The 17459-nt window shown below is 64.1% G+C and overlaps 2 protein-coding genes across 2 annotated transcripts in view; one reads left to right on the plus strand and one right to left on the minus strand.

Moving 5' to 3' along the window:
• ASIC4 (acid sensing ion channel subunit family member 4) overlaps positions 1-6109 on the plus strand; it is a 29943-nt gene extending 23834 nt beyond the window's left edge. Inside the window, exons 2-10 of the mRNA XM_032985325.2 lie at positions 824-968; positions 1157-1284; positions 1377-1536; positions 2035-2091; positions 2189-2342; positions 2743-2834; positions 3142-3221; positions 3540-3644; positions 3894-6109. Of these exons, the coding sequence (XP_032841216.1) occupies positions 824-968; positions 1157-1284; positions 1377-1536; positions 2035-2091; positions 2189-2342; positions 2743-2834; positions 3142-3221; positions 3540-3644; positions 3894-4013 (1041 nt within the window). The 3' untranslated portion in view covers positions 4014-6109. The remainder of the gene's footprint in view (positions 1-823; positions 969-1156; positions 1285-1376; positions 1537-2034; positions 2092-2188; positions 2343-2742; positions 2835-3141; positions 3222-3539; positions 3645-3893) is intronic.
• A 4476-nt stretch (positions 6110-10585) lies between these two features.
• On the minus strand, positions 10586-17021 carry CHPF (chondroitin polymerizing factor). The gene is made up of 4 exons (XM_042784362.1): positions 16617-17021; positions 14862-15426; positions 14506-14688; positions 10586-14046 (listed from the first exon to the last, which is right to left on the minus strand). Exons 1-4 carry the CDS (start codon positions 16934-16936, stop codon positions 12784-12786), a joined length of 2331 nt encoding a protein of 776 aa, XP_042640296.1. The 5' UTR covers positions 16937-17021; the 3' UTR covers positions 10586-12783.
• Between the last annotated feature and the right edge of the window lie 438 nt (positions 17022-17459).

Genomic DNA, 17459 nt, shown 5'->3' on the forward strand with positions numbered 1-17459 from the left:
CTGCCAGGATGGGGAAGCCCTGGCAGCAGCTCAGGATGGCGGCGCTGCCCAGCTCACCGTCGGCGTCCTGCGAGCTACCAGGATCCCCGGGCTGCACTACATGTGCACCCGACCACAGTCCCGCCTGCGCCGCCTGCTCTGGAGCCTGGCCTTCCTGGCCTCCGCCGGGCTACTAGCCACTGGCACCGCCGACCGCCTGCACCACCTGCTCTCGCACCCCGTGCACACCCGGGCACGCCTCGCCCGGGCCCCCCAGCTCCATTTCCCGGCCGTCACCCTCTGCAACCCCAACCGGGCACGCTTCCTGCACCTCACCAAGCCCGACCTCTACTCGGTGGGGCAGTGGCTGGGGCTGGCCCAGGAGAACCACTCGCTGGTGCCCGAGATGCTGGCCGTGCTGGGGGAGGACCGGCGCGCGTGGCTGACGCGTCTCGCCAACTACTCGCGCTTCTTGCCGCCCCGCCGCTCCGAGCGCACCATGCAGAGCTTCTTCCACCGCCTGGGCCACCAGATCGAGGACATGCTGGTGGAGTGCCGCTTTGGGGGAGAGCGCTGTGGCCCCCAGCACTTTGCCCCTGTGAGTCCCTGCCTGGCAGGGGCAGGACATCTGGGCTGCCCTGTGGGTGCTGGGAGTGATGCCTCACTCCCCCAGCAAGGGCAGAGGGGTGGCAGCGTGGTGGGGGGAGGCTTACATGAGCCCTTCCAAGGGCCGTGCAAGACTGTTGCCCCCTTCTAGCACCTCTGTGGGATTGGAAAGGGGGCCCTGGACCTCATCCTGCTTGCAGAATGCCTGATCCCTGAACCTCCCTTTCTCCATCCCCAGGTCTATACGCGCTATGGTAAGTGCTACACCTTCAACGGGGACCGGAGAAACCCACGAGTGACCCGCCAGGGTGGCATGGGCAATGGGCTGGAGATCATGCTGGACATCCAGCAGGAAGAATACCTGCCCATCTGGAGAGAGACCAGTGAGTGGGACCATGGCATGAGCAGGGCATGGGTGAGGGGTGCTGGGAGGGAGGGCGGGCTGCCGGGCAAGCAGGGCATCCCGGGGGAGGGTGCTATGGGACAAGCGGGGCAGCCGAGTGGTGCTGGGTTCCAGGTTGCAGGTGCTGGGTGGGTGCAGGTGTGCAGTCCCTTTGTCCTTCTCCTGCAGACGAGACATCATTTGAAGCTGGCATCCGGGTCCAGATCCACAGCCAGGACGAGCCGCCCTACATCCATCAGCTGGGCTTCGGTGTCTCGCCTGGCTTCCAGACCTTCGTGTCCTGCCAGGAGCAGCGGGTAAGGCAGGATGCCCCACAGCCCCCGGGGAGGTGTCTGCAGGCACGCAGCCCGGCACGGCCCTGCAGCGATGCCCCTCTCGCCCCCGGCAGCTCACCTACCTGCCGCAGCCGTGGGGGAACTGCCGGGCCAGCGTGCAGGGGGAGCAGACGCTGCCTGGCTATGATACCTACAGCATCGCCGCCTGCCGCCTCCAGTGCGAGAAGGAGGCCGTGGTGCGGAGCTGCCACTGCCGCATGGTCCACATGCCAGGTGAGGGGTGTGCGTGACAGCGTGGGGGCACCCTGCTATCCTGACAGTCCTGCTTAAGGCTGCCCCATCCCCCCTACAGCCTGTACCCAAAGATCACCCCTGCCCCATCCCTCTGCACCCAAGGGCTACCCCTTGACCAATCCCTCTGCACCCAAAGGTCCCCCCTTCCCATCCTTTGCACCCAAGGGTCCCCCCCTGCCCCATCCCTCTGCACCCAGGGACCACCCCATCCTCTCCCCACGCTGGGTCAGCCCCTGTCCTACCCTCCTTACACCCCAGGTCAGCCCCTTCCCTGTCCACCTTGTACCCGGGGGCCACCCCCGCCCCAGCCAACCTGCAGCTGAGGGCCACCCATCCCCATCCCCTCTGTACCCAAGGGCCACCCCTGCCCCACTGCCTTTAGGAGAATGAGTTGAGGAGGGAGGTGGGGGGGGGTGTGTGTGTGGTGCAGCAGAAGCAGGCCAGACTCCCAACCCCCAACCAGCTGCTTTTCTGCAGGCAACGAGTCCATCTGCTCCCCCAACGTGTACATCGAGTGCGCTGACCACACGCTGGGTAGGTGCGGCGGTGGGTGAGAGGCAGGGGCCCGGCTGGGTGCCCCCAGGAAGGGTGCTGGGAGGGTGCAGCCGTGCTGATGGGTGCGTGCTCCCAGACGCGGCGGTGGAGGACAGCCAGGAGCGCTGCAGCTGCCCTACGCCCTGCAACCTGACCCGCTACGGCAAGGAGATCTCCATGGTACGCATCCCCAACAAGGGCTCGGCGCGCTACCTGGCCCGCAAGTACAACAAGAACGAGACCTACATCCGGTGAGTTGCCAGTGCTGGGGTGTGCCGGGGGGGGGGGGGGGTGTGGGAAGGGGGATGGGGACCTGGGGCTCCACGCCCCACTCCTGGCAGCATGTGGGGAGCGGGTCCTGGCACACACGGTCCCTGCAGCATGCCCTGCCCAGGGGTGGCTGCCACTAGAGCACTTCCCCGACCCATTCATGTCCTCCCAGCCCTCCTGCCAGCATCCCCCCACCCCACGGTCCCTCCTGGCCTGGGACGTGCCCCTTCCATGTCACCACCGCACCAGCCTGAATAACTCACGAGGGCTCTGGGAGCACCTGGGAGTGGAGAGCTGGGGGACAGGGGAGGTCTGGGGGACAGTGGGGGTGGGAGTGCTGGTGAACAGCCCTCCTTGCTGAGCACTATGTTGTCCCCACAGGGAGAACTTCCTGGTGCTGGACATCTTCTTCGAGGCGCTCAACTACGAGGCCATTGAGCAGAAGAAAGCCTACGACCTTGCTGGGCTTCTCGGTGACTCCCCCCACCTTCCCGTGGGACCCTGAGGCGCAGAGCTCTGGGTCCCAGCCCCGGCTGGTCGGGGAGGGACCACACAGGGCAGGAGCTGGCCGCAGACTGGCTGAAGGGTGGCATGCTGCTGGCTGTCCCTTATCCCAAATGTCCCCTGCTCCCTCTGTCCTGCCACCCCTGCCCCCATGACCGCGCTGTCCCCTTCCATCCGGCAGCCCTGGCACTGCCCGCAGCCCCGCTGGCCCACCCCAGGCTCCCAGCGGGCTGCACAGCATCTCCCGGTGACGATCTCCCCCCTCCTCCTCTCCAGGGGACATCGGGGGGCAGATGGGCCTGTTCATCGGTGCCAGCATCCTCACCATCCTGGAGATCCTGGACTATGTCTACGAGGTGCGCCGAGCCTTTGGTGCTGTGCCTTGGTGGTGGGAACGAGCGAGGTGCAGAGCAGCGGCCGGGCTCCCTGGGGAGGGGGTGCCGTTACAGCCCCCAAATCAGGGAACACCCAACAGGAGGCAGTGGGAGGAGGACGGGTCCCCCCAGCATCCCTTGGTGACCGGAGGACAGGGAGGGGTGGCGGGCAGAGGTGCTGTCCCCACTGTCAGCCCCGTGTCCCCTGGGCAGGCAGGGGAGTGGGCGGCAGACTGGGGTGCCCACACATGGGGTTCTGCTTGCATGTGGGTCCAGGGTGACCCCCAAATCTGCACCCAGGTGATCCGGGACAGGGTGAGCCGGGTCCTGCGCCGCTCCAAGCCGCCCCTGAAGAAGCCCTCGGGCAGCATCGCCACGCTGGGACTGGAGGAGCTGAAGGACCAGGTACCCCCGTGGGAGTGGGCTGCCTGGGGAACTGCAAGGACAGGGCTTAGGCAGCAACCACCCCTGCCCCTGGGGGAAGGGACATTGTCCCACGATCGAGGGACAGCACGGCTCCACGTTTGGTGCCCCCAGGCTGGGTGGCAAGGAGTTTTGGGTGCCCCCCAGGGACAGGTTGTGCTGGGCAGGGGGGTGGGGGGGGGACAGGGCGCATGGGGCTTGTGCCCACCCCACTGACTGCCATCCTTGCAGAGCCCCTGCGAGACGCTGGGCCGGCATGTGGAGGGTGCCTACAACGCGGGCATCCTGCCCAACCACCACCACCGCCACCACTACCCTCACCAGGGTGTCTTCGAGGACTTCGCCTGCTAGGCCAGCTCGGGAACAGGGGGGGGCAGCCCCCCCCCGCCACCTCCCTCCCCACCGTCCACATGGAGAGGGACCACAGCACTGGGCACGGCGGGCACAGGCCCCCGCCTCCCCCACCCCACTGCCAGGACCGGCCGCACCGTTCGCCCCTGGCGATGCCGCCGGAGCTGCCTCAGCACCAGCACCGGCACCCGAGCGGCCCCCCCAACCCTTCTGCCCGTCCCCTCCGCTTGCCCCCAGCACGTGGGCTCAGCCCCGTCTCAAGCACATGGCATGGAGGGGGATGGGCAAGCCGGGGGGGGGGGGGGGTTTGGGGGAGCAGCAGGGTGCGGGAAGATGCAGAGCATGCAGGGGGTAAGCTGGGGTTCCCGCGAGCCCCTCCAAGCCCTCCCCTGCTGACCCCTCCTGGGTGGGGGGTGTTTCTGCCCTGCATGGTCCCCCCCAGGAGAGAGATGTGTCTGGAGCAGCTTCCCCCGTGCCCAGGGACCACCCCCCACCCCCCTTTCCTGCTGCAGGGCAGAGCAGCGTTGCAGGGCACCCCTCTGAGCAGAACGGCCCCCCCCCTCGGCCAGCCCAGGGACACCCCACCTGCAGCCACACCTGCATGGCACCACCCTGACCCCTGGCACCACCACCACTGTGACACCCTCCCCAAACATCTGCCCGCCCTCCCCCAACCCCATGCAGCCTGCCAGGGCTGCAGCCCCCCCACCCCCCCATCTCTCTTCCCAGCCAGACCCCTGCACTGTGACACCCCCCCACACTCCAGTGTTGGTCCTTGGTAGCTCCCAGTCATTGCAGCACTGCAAACCTACTGCCTCCCTCCTCCTGCCCCCAGTCCACTGTGCCCCCCCCACCCCAGCCCTCCCTATCCTCTCCTTGCCCAGGTATTGCCCAAAGAGGCTCGTCCCTTGGTGCAGCCACCCGACATAGCCCAGGTGGCACAGGGACTGGGGGGGTCCTGCCCTCACTCCCCCTGCCTGTCGCCACTCTTTCGCACCGTGCACGTACCCCTTGCCACTCTCCCACCCCCCGGGTGCTGAGCACCCGCTGTGCCTCCCCCAGACTGTACACGGTTAGGAGGGTGCCCCGTGCCCAGCACCACCCAGACAGCCACAGCCCAAACCGCCGGCCAGAGCCTCGGCCAGGACTGGCACCCACAGCCCTCCTGCCTGCCCCGAGATGGCAGGACCCACGGCAGGACCCACGGCAGGACCCACAGCACTCCCCCTGTCCTGCCGGACGTTGCCTCCTCCCCCTCCACTGTAGCAGACACCAGCGCAGGGCAAACCGCCCCAAAATATCTCAGGAGGGGGTGCGGGCTGGCAAAGCCCCCCTCGACACACACACATGGCAGAGAGGGGGACCCCGTGGCAGGAATTTGGGACCTCTGGGGGAGGCTGGGCTTGAGCCAGGCGGCCTCTGGCCTTGCCGGTTTGGTCCCCATCCCCGGTGCTCGCAGATGGAACATGGCCATGGCGCGCCGTGGCCAAAGCCATAGATGCAAGGAGGAGCCATCATCCTTGCAGCCCCCAAGGCCCCACACATGGGAGATGCAGGGCAGGGACCGGAGCACCAGCCTGGTGATGTGCCCAGCAGCTCTGGCTCAGGGTATGTGCAGCCCAACAGCTTCCCCAAAACGTGCACCCATGTGGAAATACGTTCCCCGTCGGTACAAGCACCCGGCTCCGTGGTGTGCCGTGTCCCCCTGCATGGGGGGACTCACAGCAAGCCTCCCAGCAGGGCAGACACAGCGGTTCACCCCGGGGACCCCCTCCAGAGCACCCGGTGCCAGCTCCCCATGGGATCCCCCCCCCACACCCACCTGCAAGCAGGAGTGTCCCTGGATGGGTGCCACGCGTTAGCCCGGGGCCATGCCATGGCAGTGCCAGCCAGCCCTACACCGAGGTCTCCTGCCGTGGGTGGCGGGGGGGTGTGCAGGATGTGGCTCCCTGCCAGAGGGAGCGGCGAGCCCCAAGCGGGGTGGGCATGGGCACCGCGAGGGCCGGCACGGTCGTCCTCGTGCTGGTGAACATGAGAGATGCGCATCACTGTTTTATAAATGTACAAACGCTCCCTAATAAAGAGGCACAAGTACAGCTGGAGCCGCCTGAGAGGGCTGGAGGGGGCAGCAGGTAGGGCTGGGGGGAGCAGAGGGGTGGGGGAGCGAGTCCCACCCCAGGGGAGGTGGTGGTGGAGTCCCCGCAGGAAACCTTGCCCGATGCCCAACTTCTTGAGCCCTGGCTTATTGCCAGCTGGGGGAACTGCCAGAACTGTACCCCCAGCCCCCAAATCACTCCCTGGGGCAGGTCAGGCACCCCACCAGCACCTCACTGAGCTCTATCAGGTGGGGAGGGTGGGCTCCTGTTCCCCCCGCCATGGGCTGCCACAGTGTGGGGAGGCAGATGGGACGTCAGAAACATGGGCTGGGGGTGGTTTGTGGGGTGCTCCACTGACGCTCTGTGCTGGAGCGGCACCCCGCACCCATGCCAACAACCTGGATCCCAGGCAGGACCCTCTCGACTGTGGTGTGGCCCCACCACGGTACCCACGGCCCCTCCACTCCCACGCCTGTTACCAACACCAGGCACAGCCCCTATCAGTTAAAGGCCGGTGCTTACACGGGCGCTGCCCTCACATGGGATCACCAGCAGGGTGCCAGCAGCCGCCTGCTCCTCCGAAACCCACTGTGGGCTGTGGGCCACATCCCCTTGGCGGGGGGGGGCACGGTGCAGGTGAGATGCCAGAGCCACCCTCAGCTGTCCCACAGTGGGACCTCCAGCAGGACTTGTATGGGTGCCATGGGAAAGGGGTGTGGGGTGAAACCAAAATGGGGTAGGTGGAGGATGGCGGGGAGGAGGAGAAGGGACCCCCCCCTGTGGTTTTCCCTGGCAGAGGTGCCTCTCCAGCTCCTGACTTCTCCAGATGTTTCTCCATCTGCCCTGGCTACCCTGCAGCACAGAGAGAGGGGACAGAGCAGGAGACAGGGTCTGGCCTCACGGTGGAGGCTGCCAGCACGGGGCACCACAGGTTTCCCTCTAAATTAGTGAGGGATGAAAATTCCCAGGTTAACTGGGTGCAGCTGGGACACAGGACTCCATCCTGCAGCTCACACCATGCCCTGTGAGAGGAGCACTGGGGTTGGGTCCTAAAGGGAAAAGCAGGGAAATAGCTACATCCTCCCAAATCTTTTCATCACCCAGTAAAAGGAACAGGCCCCTTTGGGTTCTTTGGGACGAGGCTGTCCCTGCCACCAGGTCCTGACCCATCTGCCCATCCAGGATGCCCTGCCACAAAGCCACCTTCATCCACACCAAAGCCGTGACTGGGAGCTCGTGCTGCCTCCTGCTCCACAGTGAAGACGTGTCGGAGGAGCTGAGCGAGGAGGAGAGCAGGATCATGCAGCTAGCCCAGCGCGCGGTGCTGGAGGTGCTGGAGGACGTGCTGAGGGATCCTGATACAACACCTGAAGGTCATGGTGACGCTGGCCAGAGAAGGCAGGAGCTGGGAGCAGTGCTACGCCATGCTCACCAAGCTGCTGCTCCGGCACCTCATTTCGCAGCTCCAGCAAGTAGCTTGCTGGAAAAACACCCACAAAGGCAGATCCTATGCCTATGAGAAAATAAAGGTGATTTTGGAGGATCGGGAGTGAAGTGTGGCAATGTCTCCCAACTGCCTCCAAAGAGGGTGGGCTGGTGAAGTGACCCACGCATCCCCCCGCTGCCTGCACCGTTCCTGATGTCCCAGTGCAGATGGCGTTGGGCTGAGAAGGACCAGCAAGACAACCCAAACTTAGCACCGCAGGGCCAGCCCCAAATCCCAGCACTGTGGCCCCTGGGTGCCCCCCCTCCCACGCTGCACCCATCCAAAGGCCACCGGGGGTCTGATCCCCCCCAAGGACAGGGCTGCTGCCACCCGGAGCTCGTCGGGCAGCAAAGCAATGTCCGCCCAGTCCAGTGATGCTTGAATCACCCTTAATGAGCCACATGGAATAGCTGGGGCATAATTAGAAGGGGATGATCCACCATAGTGAAACAGGCCCTTAATTTTAATGAGCACAGCCCTCCGGACAAACACCAGGCACCTAACCGCAGCAGGACTGGCTGCGCTGGCAACGGCTCCTGTCACTGGGGAGGTGACAACCCCGGCAGGCTCAGCTCCTGTGGGGTGCGAGGCCGGCCCCGGGGAGGGGGCACCAAGCCAGAGCAGCTGGTGAGGGTGCCTTCTGCCCGTGGGATGGGCATCTTGTCAGGCACTTCCCACTGTGCCTCCACTGCCATGCACCACAATTACAGCTGTTCCCAGGGAAAAGCCAAATTTCAAAGAAAACAAACCATCCGGCTTGGGAGCAGAAGGGCTGGAAGTGAGCCCTGGAGTGCAACAGGACACTGTTGCCTCCTCCGTAAGCACCTCCTGCCTGGAGATGCTGGTGGTGACAGGCAACACCTGGAAAAAAGAGTGACCATCAGCATCTCCTGATGACCTGAGTGTCCCCAGCTCGCTGTTTTGCTCCTGGCCATTTCCCCACAACCCCCCCTTGCTGGGAAAATGGACCAGTGGTGCTCATTGGTGGGGCCAGACAGGGGGACACACAGCCCTCTCCTTCCAGTGCTTGACCCCTGACAGCGGGCAGGCAGGCTGGAAAAAACAAGGAGGCAATTAAAATAAAAATCCAATCAAGCTGCCTGCCTTTCCCCCCAGCCCCGGTGCTTCAGGCTCCTGCAATCTGCCCGCACCCGGGCTGTGTGTCCCTGGGCATAGCTGGGCGTGCTGACACCCTGAGCAAGGAAACCCCCACGGGCAGGCACACACCGCAGCAGCCCTGCCTGCACTTACAGCTACCGTCTGTTTCTCACCTCACCAAAAAGCTTTGAATTCCCCAAGCTTTTTCAGAAAAGCCCGTGTCCAAAGACCGCTCGCACCTTCCGGAGAGGCTCAGCAGTGCGTTGGGCTGTGACCCGGGGGCCTTGGGTGCAGGCAAAGTCCACCATCTCCCTGCCTGCTCCTCCTTAAGCACAGTAGTTTCTCCTGCCCTTGATTGCAGCAGGGAGGAAAAGTTTGCCAGGGTTGTGTCCTGCTATTTGGCTGGTGGAGCTGCTCCAGCGGGACAGGCAGCGAGGCACCGCTGGCCCTTCCCAACAAAAGCACAGGGACAAAAGGGCACTGCGCTTCCCCTTGTCCTCCAGCCCTCTCCTGGCACAGCCGCGCTTCCTACGTCCTCCCAAAGGTCAGCCATCATGATGATTAACATTGTCCTGGCTGAAGTAACTCTGCCATGGAGTTTAGCACAGCCAGAAGTGACCCAGGCAGGGCTAGAAGGGCAGATTTTGCCTTCCCCATTCACGGGCTCACTGCTAAATTTGCAGGGAGGTGCCTGCATGACTGCACAGGGGAAAAAAATTGTGGGGGACGGGCAGAACAGCAGAGCAGTAGTTTGGGTTTTCCTCAGCTTAAGTCCCTTTCCTTGCAGTGGTGCGGGAAGGAGAGGGGAGGCAGGCGCCCATCCAGCCCTGATGCACCAGCCGGCCCCTCTCGAGCTTTGCTCTGAACTGGCCCTTCACACCCCCTTCCAAAAAAGTCCCAAAGAGGAACTCACATTGCTCTTCTCGAAGGCTGTGGTGAGTAAGTAACGCCTTTAGAAAATTTTCTCAAGGGCAGTAAAAGTCTGGACAGTAGATGTGTTTTCTCCTGTCCCATTGGGAAAACTGCCCTTTCATTGCTCTGCCTCTGCAGCTGTGTCTGTGCAAAAACCCGCACGTTGTATGGAAGGACCAGTCAAACGTGTACAGGGATTGCAGCGTGTCCCTGTCTGCTCAGCTGCCCACGCCAGCACCCTGGGGCCGCTCCTCCCTGCCTCTTCCAAGAGTGTCACCATCCCAGCCTGGCACCCTGGGTGGGCAGGAGGGGGCCAAAGCGCAGTTGTGCCCACGTCCCCACAGGTCTCTGCTGTTGCCTTGTGAGCCCATTTACCTCATCCAGGCACAGGAAGGTTGTTCTGGGCCCTGGACAAGCCGGCCAGCCCGCTCCCATCACCAAACTCCTTCCCGAAGCTTTGCGCATCCTTCCCCAAGGTTTTCAGATGTTTTGACGCAGCAAATAACTTGGCAAACACCAAAGCGGCTTCAAATTCTGCCAGCTCCTTTTAAAAGGGAGCAGTAACCATGCTGGGACAAGCACTGTCACTTGCTTGCACGTATGTCAGAGCAGGGGGAGCTTCGCTGGTGTTGACAGTGCGGAGCGTTAAGTATGCAAATAGCTCTAACTCAGTCTGGGCAAACAGCAGTGAGGAGGCAAGAGCAACTCTATCTAGACCATCTTGCAACAATTAAATGACAATTCCGGGTTTCTTTTTGCAGCCAACTTGATTTGAAGCTGGTTTGCTTTATTAGCATTTGGATACTCTTTGAATGCCTAATCCCATCCGACTCCTAGGTCTGCTTTTCTGAGGAGAAATGTATCTGTAATGCACCTGCATCCGCCTCGCTCCCTCTGTCCCAGATTCACATTTAAAGGGAATTAAGGATGTGCTTGGGGTAGATCAAAAATAGAAATACTCAGAGCAAGCTAATGGTTAGCATCTGAAATACAATAAAATTATATTTAAACATATACGCTCCTACACCATGGATATGAAGACTGAAGCAGGAATACGGGAATGAGGTATCTTTGGAGAAGGCATGCCACACAGCCCAGGGGCTTTCCATTTGTTTCACTAAGCACTAACAGCCTTGAAAATTAACAGCAAGTAGGTTTAGTTAATTTTCCTGGGGATGTCTCTTTGATAAGTGTGTTTCGTGAACAAATACAACATGATGACCAAAGGACTGGTGGGAAGAGCACGTGGAGCCATGAAAATGATGCCTGGAGCCAGCAGCACAGGCACGGGGGCAGCGCCCTGCTTCTCATACTGCAAATCAGAGCTGTAGGTGGTGAAATAGTCCTGGGCAGGACCATGGTGCTCTGCCCGACACAGAACTGGAAACCACAAAGTGCTGAGAAAACCCAAGATGCAAAACAGCCCAAGAAAGGGTAAAACCAATGCAGAGAGGGCAGGTCCAGCCCCAATTATTCAACACAGGGCTCAGATGCAGTTACTGGCCCAGGAGTTTCCTTCGGAGATGATCGCAGATGCTGGAGGGCAGAGCTCACCCCCACTGGGCACCCAGCCTCTGCTCTGACGTGGGCCAGGGGTGCCCCGTTACCCACATACAGCCCACAGAGGCTGTTATGGGGACAGCACACACGGGAGGACGCATGGCTGTACCAGCCCCTGACTGTGGTGCTTTTCCACCCACAGCTGGGGCTGAGAAGGGCTGGAAACCTGGTCGGTGGGACCACAAATTTATGGCACCAGGAGAGACAGGTCATTGCCCAAAGCTGAGCATGCTGGCACCAGGGCTTCCCGGGGCAAGGGGCTCAGCATCCTGATGCACCACCAGTGACTGGCAGCAGGTAGTGACAGCAGGAGAGTCCCAGGGACACCAGGCATCAGAGGTACAGGACAGCTGCTGCAAGCTCCCAGGGGTTCAAGCTGGCATTTCCAAGTGTCTGCTTGGCCCAGTGCCTGCCAGCCTGTCCATAAGCCAACGGGCTCCCCTGGCCTTGTCTCCCAGCTCAGGTAGAGGATGCTTCAGACAGCTTGGGGAAAGCAGCATCCCTTTGAGGAAGTGGTCCAGCCAGACGCAACCAGATTTTGTACAAGCAGCCAGCACCTACCACCACACAGACCCCCAGCAGGACACCCAGAGGTGCCCCAGGGAAGAATCAGCCGGATCCACCGGTTCATCTCTCCATTTTATTAGTGTAAATGCACCCCCCCCCTCCTCTCCCCACTATTAAATACAAACCAGGAGCAGAGAGCGGCTCCTCAGTCACTTTCTCCTTAGGAGATGCGCAGCCAAACCCTCTGCCAGGCCCACCAGCGCCAGGCACCGTGTCCCCCAACCCCGAGGGCGGCCCCGCGGTGGGGAGGGCTCCCACCTCTGGCGAGAGGCTCTTGTCTGAGGGCTGCGACCTCCGACGTCCTATCAATACTGCGAAGGCCGAAGCGGCCTGGGTCACGGTTCCCATGGGGAGCAGCTCACGGTATGTGAATACAGCAGGATCCCCTCCAGCACCCCCTGTGCCCACCGGCCCCAGGGGCCAAGTCCCCCCCACCCCAACCAGCCGGGAGCGCTCCAGCTTTTTGCCAAGTGGCAAAACTCCGAAACCAACCTCCTTATTGCTCTTCTGGGGTGGGATGTGCCCCATCCCGCTGCCCCGCGGCAGGAGCGGGGACACAGCCCTCCCTGCACAGCGCTCCAAAGGAGTGAGGGGCACAGCCCTGTCCTGGGATGCTGGGAGACCCACGATGGATCACCCCCAACCCTGGGGCAGTTGCGGCCCTGCAGCAGGGGGGCCTTGGGCTCTGCATGCCTCCAGTTGAGGGGGACAGCAAGGGACAGGGCAGCCCATCGCCTCCCCACTGGGCAGCAAGGCCAGGACGGAGGGATGGGGCCGGCGACCAGCAGCTCTGGGGTGAGGAGCCAGGCGTTTCAGCTCACAGCTCAGCGACTCCAACCCCACCTCACCCCAGGGCCTGAACAGCCACAGTCGCTCTGGAAGGACCCGCGCACCCCCAGGCTGGCAGACCCCAGCAGGGTAAGTCACGAGCTCGGGCGCCGATGATCCCTGCGGGCGCCGGGAGGAGGAAGACAGATTTGGGCAGCAGAAGAGGTGGGGTGGGGGCAGGCAGGCATGGCAGGGGAGGGCCAGCCCCTCCGCACCCTGGGGTTCAGGTGCTGTTCCCCTGCTCCTGCTCGAAAAGCACCATGGCCAGCTGGGAGCGAGAGCCTACGCCCTCCAGGCTGCTCTGCACGCAGCGGTGGTAGATCTCCTCGCTGAGCCGGGGGTTGCAGGCCTGGTGCCGGTAGCGCTGCAGGAGGGCGGGCTCCACAGCCCGGAAGACATGGAGGTTGGAGTACTTGATGAACATGTCGTAGATGTCCAGGGTCTCCAGGATGTCCTCATTCTCCTGCACGTCACCTGCCATGCGGGTGCGCGCTGCCATGTAGTCAGCGTTGTAGAAGCAGGCTTCATGGAAGACGTCGCGGTCGAAGCGCCCCGCGTCCCGCAGCAGGTCCAGCGTGGCGGGCGGCGCCTGGTTGTGGTAAGCGATGGCAGGGTTGTAGCCCTGGAAGTGGATGGGGAAGAAGACCTGCCAGTTGTTGATGGTGTTCATCCGGCAGCGGTTCAGGAAGTCAACGGTGACCTCGGTCCCCACGCCAGCCACAAAGAAAAGCGTGTCCACAGGATGCTTCTTGGAGATGATGTCCATGACCTTGATTTGGGAGGGTGCATCTGTCTTAACGCTGATCCACGGGATCTTCACCTCTGCGTACTTGCGCTCATACTCGGTGATCTGGGCCTTCACGGGGGCGAAGATGTCATTCTGGGCGACCTGCTGGGCCTCAAAGGGATCGTAGATGAAGAGGAAGGTGAGCACCGCATTCTCGCTGCTCTCAAAGGCGGCCGCCGCGTAAGCCTCCAAAAAGCGGGCAGCGTGGTCCCGGTCGTGGGCCGTCAGCGGCAGGATGACGTTGATGCGGCTGGCCTCCGTCACGTAGGGCATGGGGATGATCTCCACCTCGCTGAGGGGCCGCACTAGGTGCACGCGCTTGGTGACGGAGCGGCTGTGCCCCTTCTGGGTGACCACCTCCACCTGGAGGTCCAGCGTGTACTCCATGCCGCGCGTGGGGTCGAAGCGCCGGTACCCGTTCACCAGCTGCTGCTTGCGGACGTGGAGCACCGGCTGGTACTTGCGGTTCAGCTCCTCCATGGCCGTGGCCACCACGTCGGCCACGTCGGCCAGATCCACGCCGTGCAGCTCGCACTTGGGGGAGCCGTCCACGCAAGCGTAGACCTGCTCCTCCGTGAAGTAGTCCCAGCGCAGCACCTCGAAGCGGGTTTTGGGCTGGAAGGGGGGCGAGATGCCAACGGGCCACGTGGCGCCGTGGTCCCCGTCAGCGGACAGGCTGCTGGCGTTCTGGATCTCCAGCTGCAAGATGAGAGATGGAGGAGTGAGAGCCGAGGTGGGTGCAAGTAGGTCTTCCAGCTCTGGCTGCAGGCTAGCTGATTCCCGATACTCAGAGACGGGCCACTCCTGGCCCAAAGAGCAATGCCAGAACAAATCTGCCTTCAGCCTGACTCCTGCCCAACACCTCAGGTTTCCTCTGAGCAGCACCCGAAATATGGCACACCTCCTCCATCAGCAGGATCTGTGCCCTCTCCCACCCTGCCCGGCCTTTGCCGGTGGACCTCAGCACCCTGCTGGCTCCACCAGCCTGAATCATCAACACAGCTCCCGGATCAAAGCTGCTCTCCAGCCAGCACCACTGCCACAGCATTTTCAGGTGAGAAACCCTCATGTTAGAGTGGAGAAGTGACACAGAGCGACCAGAAAGTCTGCAGGGATAACAGGAGGAGCCCAGACCCTCCCACCTAAGTCAAGTCTCACCTGGAGCTGCTGGATCTCCTGGTAGGTCCTCTCAAGCTCCACCTGTGCAAAGTACTTGTGCAGCCGGTACATCTGGAGAGGATCCAGCACGGGGTGGACAGTGAAGGCGCTCTGGAAACGGAGGTCAGTCTCCCGCTCGGGGTCCGCGTTCTTCCCCAGCTCAAAATAGTGGTAATGCAGGCCCTGTGCCAGACAGGAGAGATGGGTCACGGCCAGCCCTGACCCACACTCCCACCCCACAGGCGGCCAGCACAGCAAGCTCAAAGGATGACAGGGTGGAAGGGCTGGTCCCCCCCAGGGCAAACACACCGGGCCAGGATCAGGCTCTTGGAGGCCATCTCTGCTGAAGGACCTACCTCGTGCTCCTCGACACAGTTGACGGCCGTGTAGTCGATGATGCAGCGGCCCAGCCACTCGTCAGGCCGGGCGCTGAGGATGTCGTTGCGGCAGCTCTCCAGGTGCTGCTGCAGGAGTAGGAGAAGGCTGCGGGACAGCAGGTAGCCAAACCCCCCATAGCAGTATCGTCCCTCAGTGTCCCCGCCGATGAACTCCTCGGGACGGCCCAGGTAGAGGTGGGTGTCGATGCTGAGGTGGGCGACCAGGCGGCTGATGCGGTGCGCCTCCGTGTAGGTATCGTCTTGCACCAGGAAGAACCAGTCGAAGTCGTTCACGTAGTGATCCAGAAGGTACCTGACGGTCTGGTACATGTTCCAGATGGGCCGCTCGTCACTGTGGGTCACCACCGTCATGCCGTGGGGCACCTTGCGGCCCCGCGTGCCTGTGAAGTACACCAGGCGCTCCAGGCGATGGGCCAGCGTGCGGTTGACAGCCACCCCCAGCGTGTTCAGCGTGCTCTTGGAGGTCAGCACACCCACAAAGAGCCGCTGCCGCATCCCCAGCTCCGTGCTGATGTACCGTGTCCTGCAGGAGGGAGAGAACGTCTGGCCCCAGGGTACTACACCCCACCTCAGCCTGTACCCTCCCCATCCAGCACCGACCTCGGATCTTCTGCAGTAACTGCCCCCAGGTTTCAGCCACACGTGCAAGACATCACCCCAGTGGCACCAGCTGCCTGGGTCTGAGGCACAGCAGAGTGCTCTGCTGAGGTCTCCCCCAACCTGAGACTACGGGGGACCCTCCCTTTCCACAAACCAGCCACCTCGGCTCAAACCAGAGGCTCGCAAAAGGCTGAGCACGGCTAGAAGAGGGAAACAAGGCTGCACGTCCCAGCTCTAGCAGGGACACGACCCACCAGGCACCCCACCACGCTGCCAGCCGCGGCCAGGACAGCCGAGCTGGAAAGCACCTTCCTGCCACACCGCTCCTGAGCGGGGAGGGGAGCCTATGCTGCCCTCCCCAGCAAAGCCAGGCCCCGCTGGGGCGGCTAAAGCCGTTACGGGGCCAGTTGCCTCCCCGTCCCCACCACAGCCCCCGGCTGCCCCACTCACAATGACTTTCGGGCTTAATTCTCCCAGTCTGGCGCAGCGGCAGGAAGCAACAGCACCCCCCCCCCCCCCGGCCCCCAGCCACCGCCTGGCACACACTGGCCTCATTCAGCCCCCGCCGTCCGCCCACCGCCTCGCCGGGACAAGGAGGCCCTTTCACTGCCTGCTCCCTGTCATCCCAGGGACGCCAGGACGGGCCGCAGCCCCCCCCGGAGCAGGCTGGGGTTTGCAGTGTTGGGGAGGGGTGGGGGGGGGGGGGTCCCTGCTAGGGCCGGGGAGGGTGCCCGGCAGCACGTGCAGCAGCAGCGTGGGGATGAGACTCTTCCAGGCGCTCCAGAGACAGGCAAGGGGGGGGGGGGGGGGGGGCGGGGGGAGGAGGGGGGGTAAGGAGAAAGGGCAGGCGGCGGGGGGCAGCGAGGAGGAAGGGAAGCAGCAAGGGAAGGCGCTCGCAGTGAGAAAAATCCAGCTGCAGCCCTGTGGGGCTGCCGGGGGGGGGAAAGCACATCGCCGGGTCACCCCCGCCCCGCAACCAGCCCGGCGGACACAGCCCCACACCCGGGCACCCCGGGCTCGACCGGAGCCACCCCCCTCTAAAACCCGATGAGCGCCGGCGGCCGTTCTTCCCCCCGCTCCCCCGGCCCGGCCCGTCCCCCCCCCCCCCCGCACCTGACGGCCTTCTTGGCGGCCCTGCCGGGGCTGGGCGGGCGGTAGGGCACGACGCGGGGCTCCCAGCTGTCGGCGCCCAGCCCGGCGGGCACGGCGTTGGGCCTGCGCGCCGCGTTGCCGTTGGTGTTGCCGGGGCCGGGAGGCGGCGCGGGGCCGCCGTCGGGGCGCGGGCGAAGGGCGGCGGCGGCGGAGCGCGGCGGCGGCCCGCAGGGCTCCTCCACCCAGGTGACGCTGAGCAGGCTGAGGGTGAAGCCCAGCGAGACGCCGATGGCCACCGGCCCGGCGGGCCGCAGCACCGACAGCACCAGCGACAGCCGCATGGCCGGGACGGGACCGGGGGCGGCTCCGGCTGCCGCTCCCGCTGGCGGCGCCGCCGTCCGACGTGTCACCCCCTGGCCCCGCCCCGCCGCGCGTCACCGCGGGCGGCCCGCCCCGGCCAATGGAGCGCGCTCCCGCCGGCGCGTCACGGGGCGGGGCGGGGAGAAGCGAGGGAGGGTGGGGGGAGAGGGGGGCGGCGTGGGGGCGGGGCGAGGTTGCTAGGAGACCGCGCGGCCGGCCTTTCCCCCACGCCCCCCCCCCCCCCCCCCCCCCGCCCCGCCCCACGCCGACCTCTTTCCGTGGCGGGGCAGGGGGGCGAGACCCCCGCGCCGAAACCCGGTACCCCGGGCCGGCACACGGCTCCTGAGCCGGCTCCAGGTTGGATTTCCCCGAGGGCCGGTGCCGCGGGGCCGGGGGCACAGCCGGCCCTTTGTTCCCGGGGCCGAGGGGCCGCCGTGGGGCCGGTCGGGCAGAGCCGCTGCACCCCCTCCCTGGGACACCCCAACTGGTGAATTCGTCGCGGCC

Source organism: Tyto alba, unplaced genomic scaffold (assembly GCF_018691265.1).
Source record: "Tyto alba isolate M040663 unplaced genomic scaffold, T.alba_DEE_v4.0 Super-Scaffold_7, whole genome shotgun sequence".
Lineage (NCBI taxonomy): Eukaryota > Metazoa > Chordata > Aves > Strigiformes > Tytonidae > Tyto > Tyto alba.

Bases quoted from the DNA above. Each gene is read 5' to 3' on its own strand.
- CHPF (XM_042784362.1), bottom strand. From the start codon at position 16,936: ATGCGGCTGTCGCTGGTGCTGTCGGTGCTGCGGCCCGCCGGGCCGGTG. The intron at 15,427-16,616 runs GTGCGGGGGGGG...TCCCTCCTGCAG, and splicing joins GCCGCCAAGAAGGCCGTCAG to GACACGGTACATCAGCACGG. The intron at 14,689-14,861 runs GTAGGTCCTTCA...TGTCTGGCACAG, and splicing joins ACTGTGTCGAGGAGCACGAG to GGCCTGCATTACCACTATTT.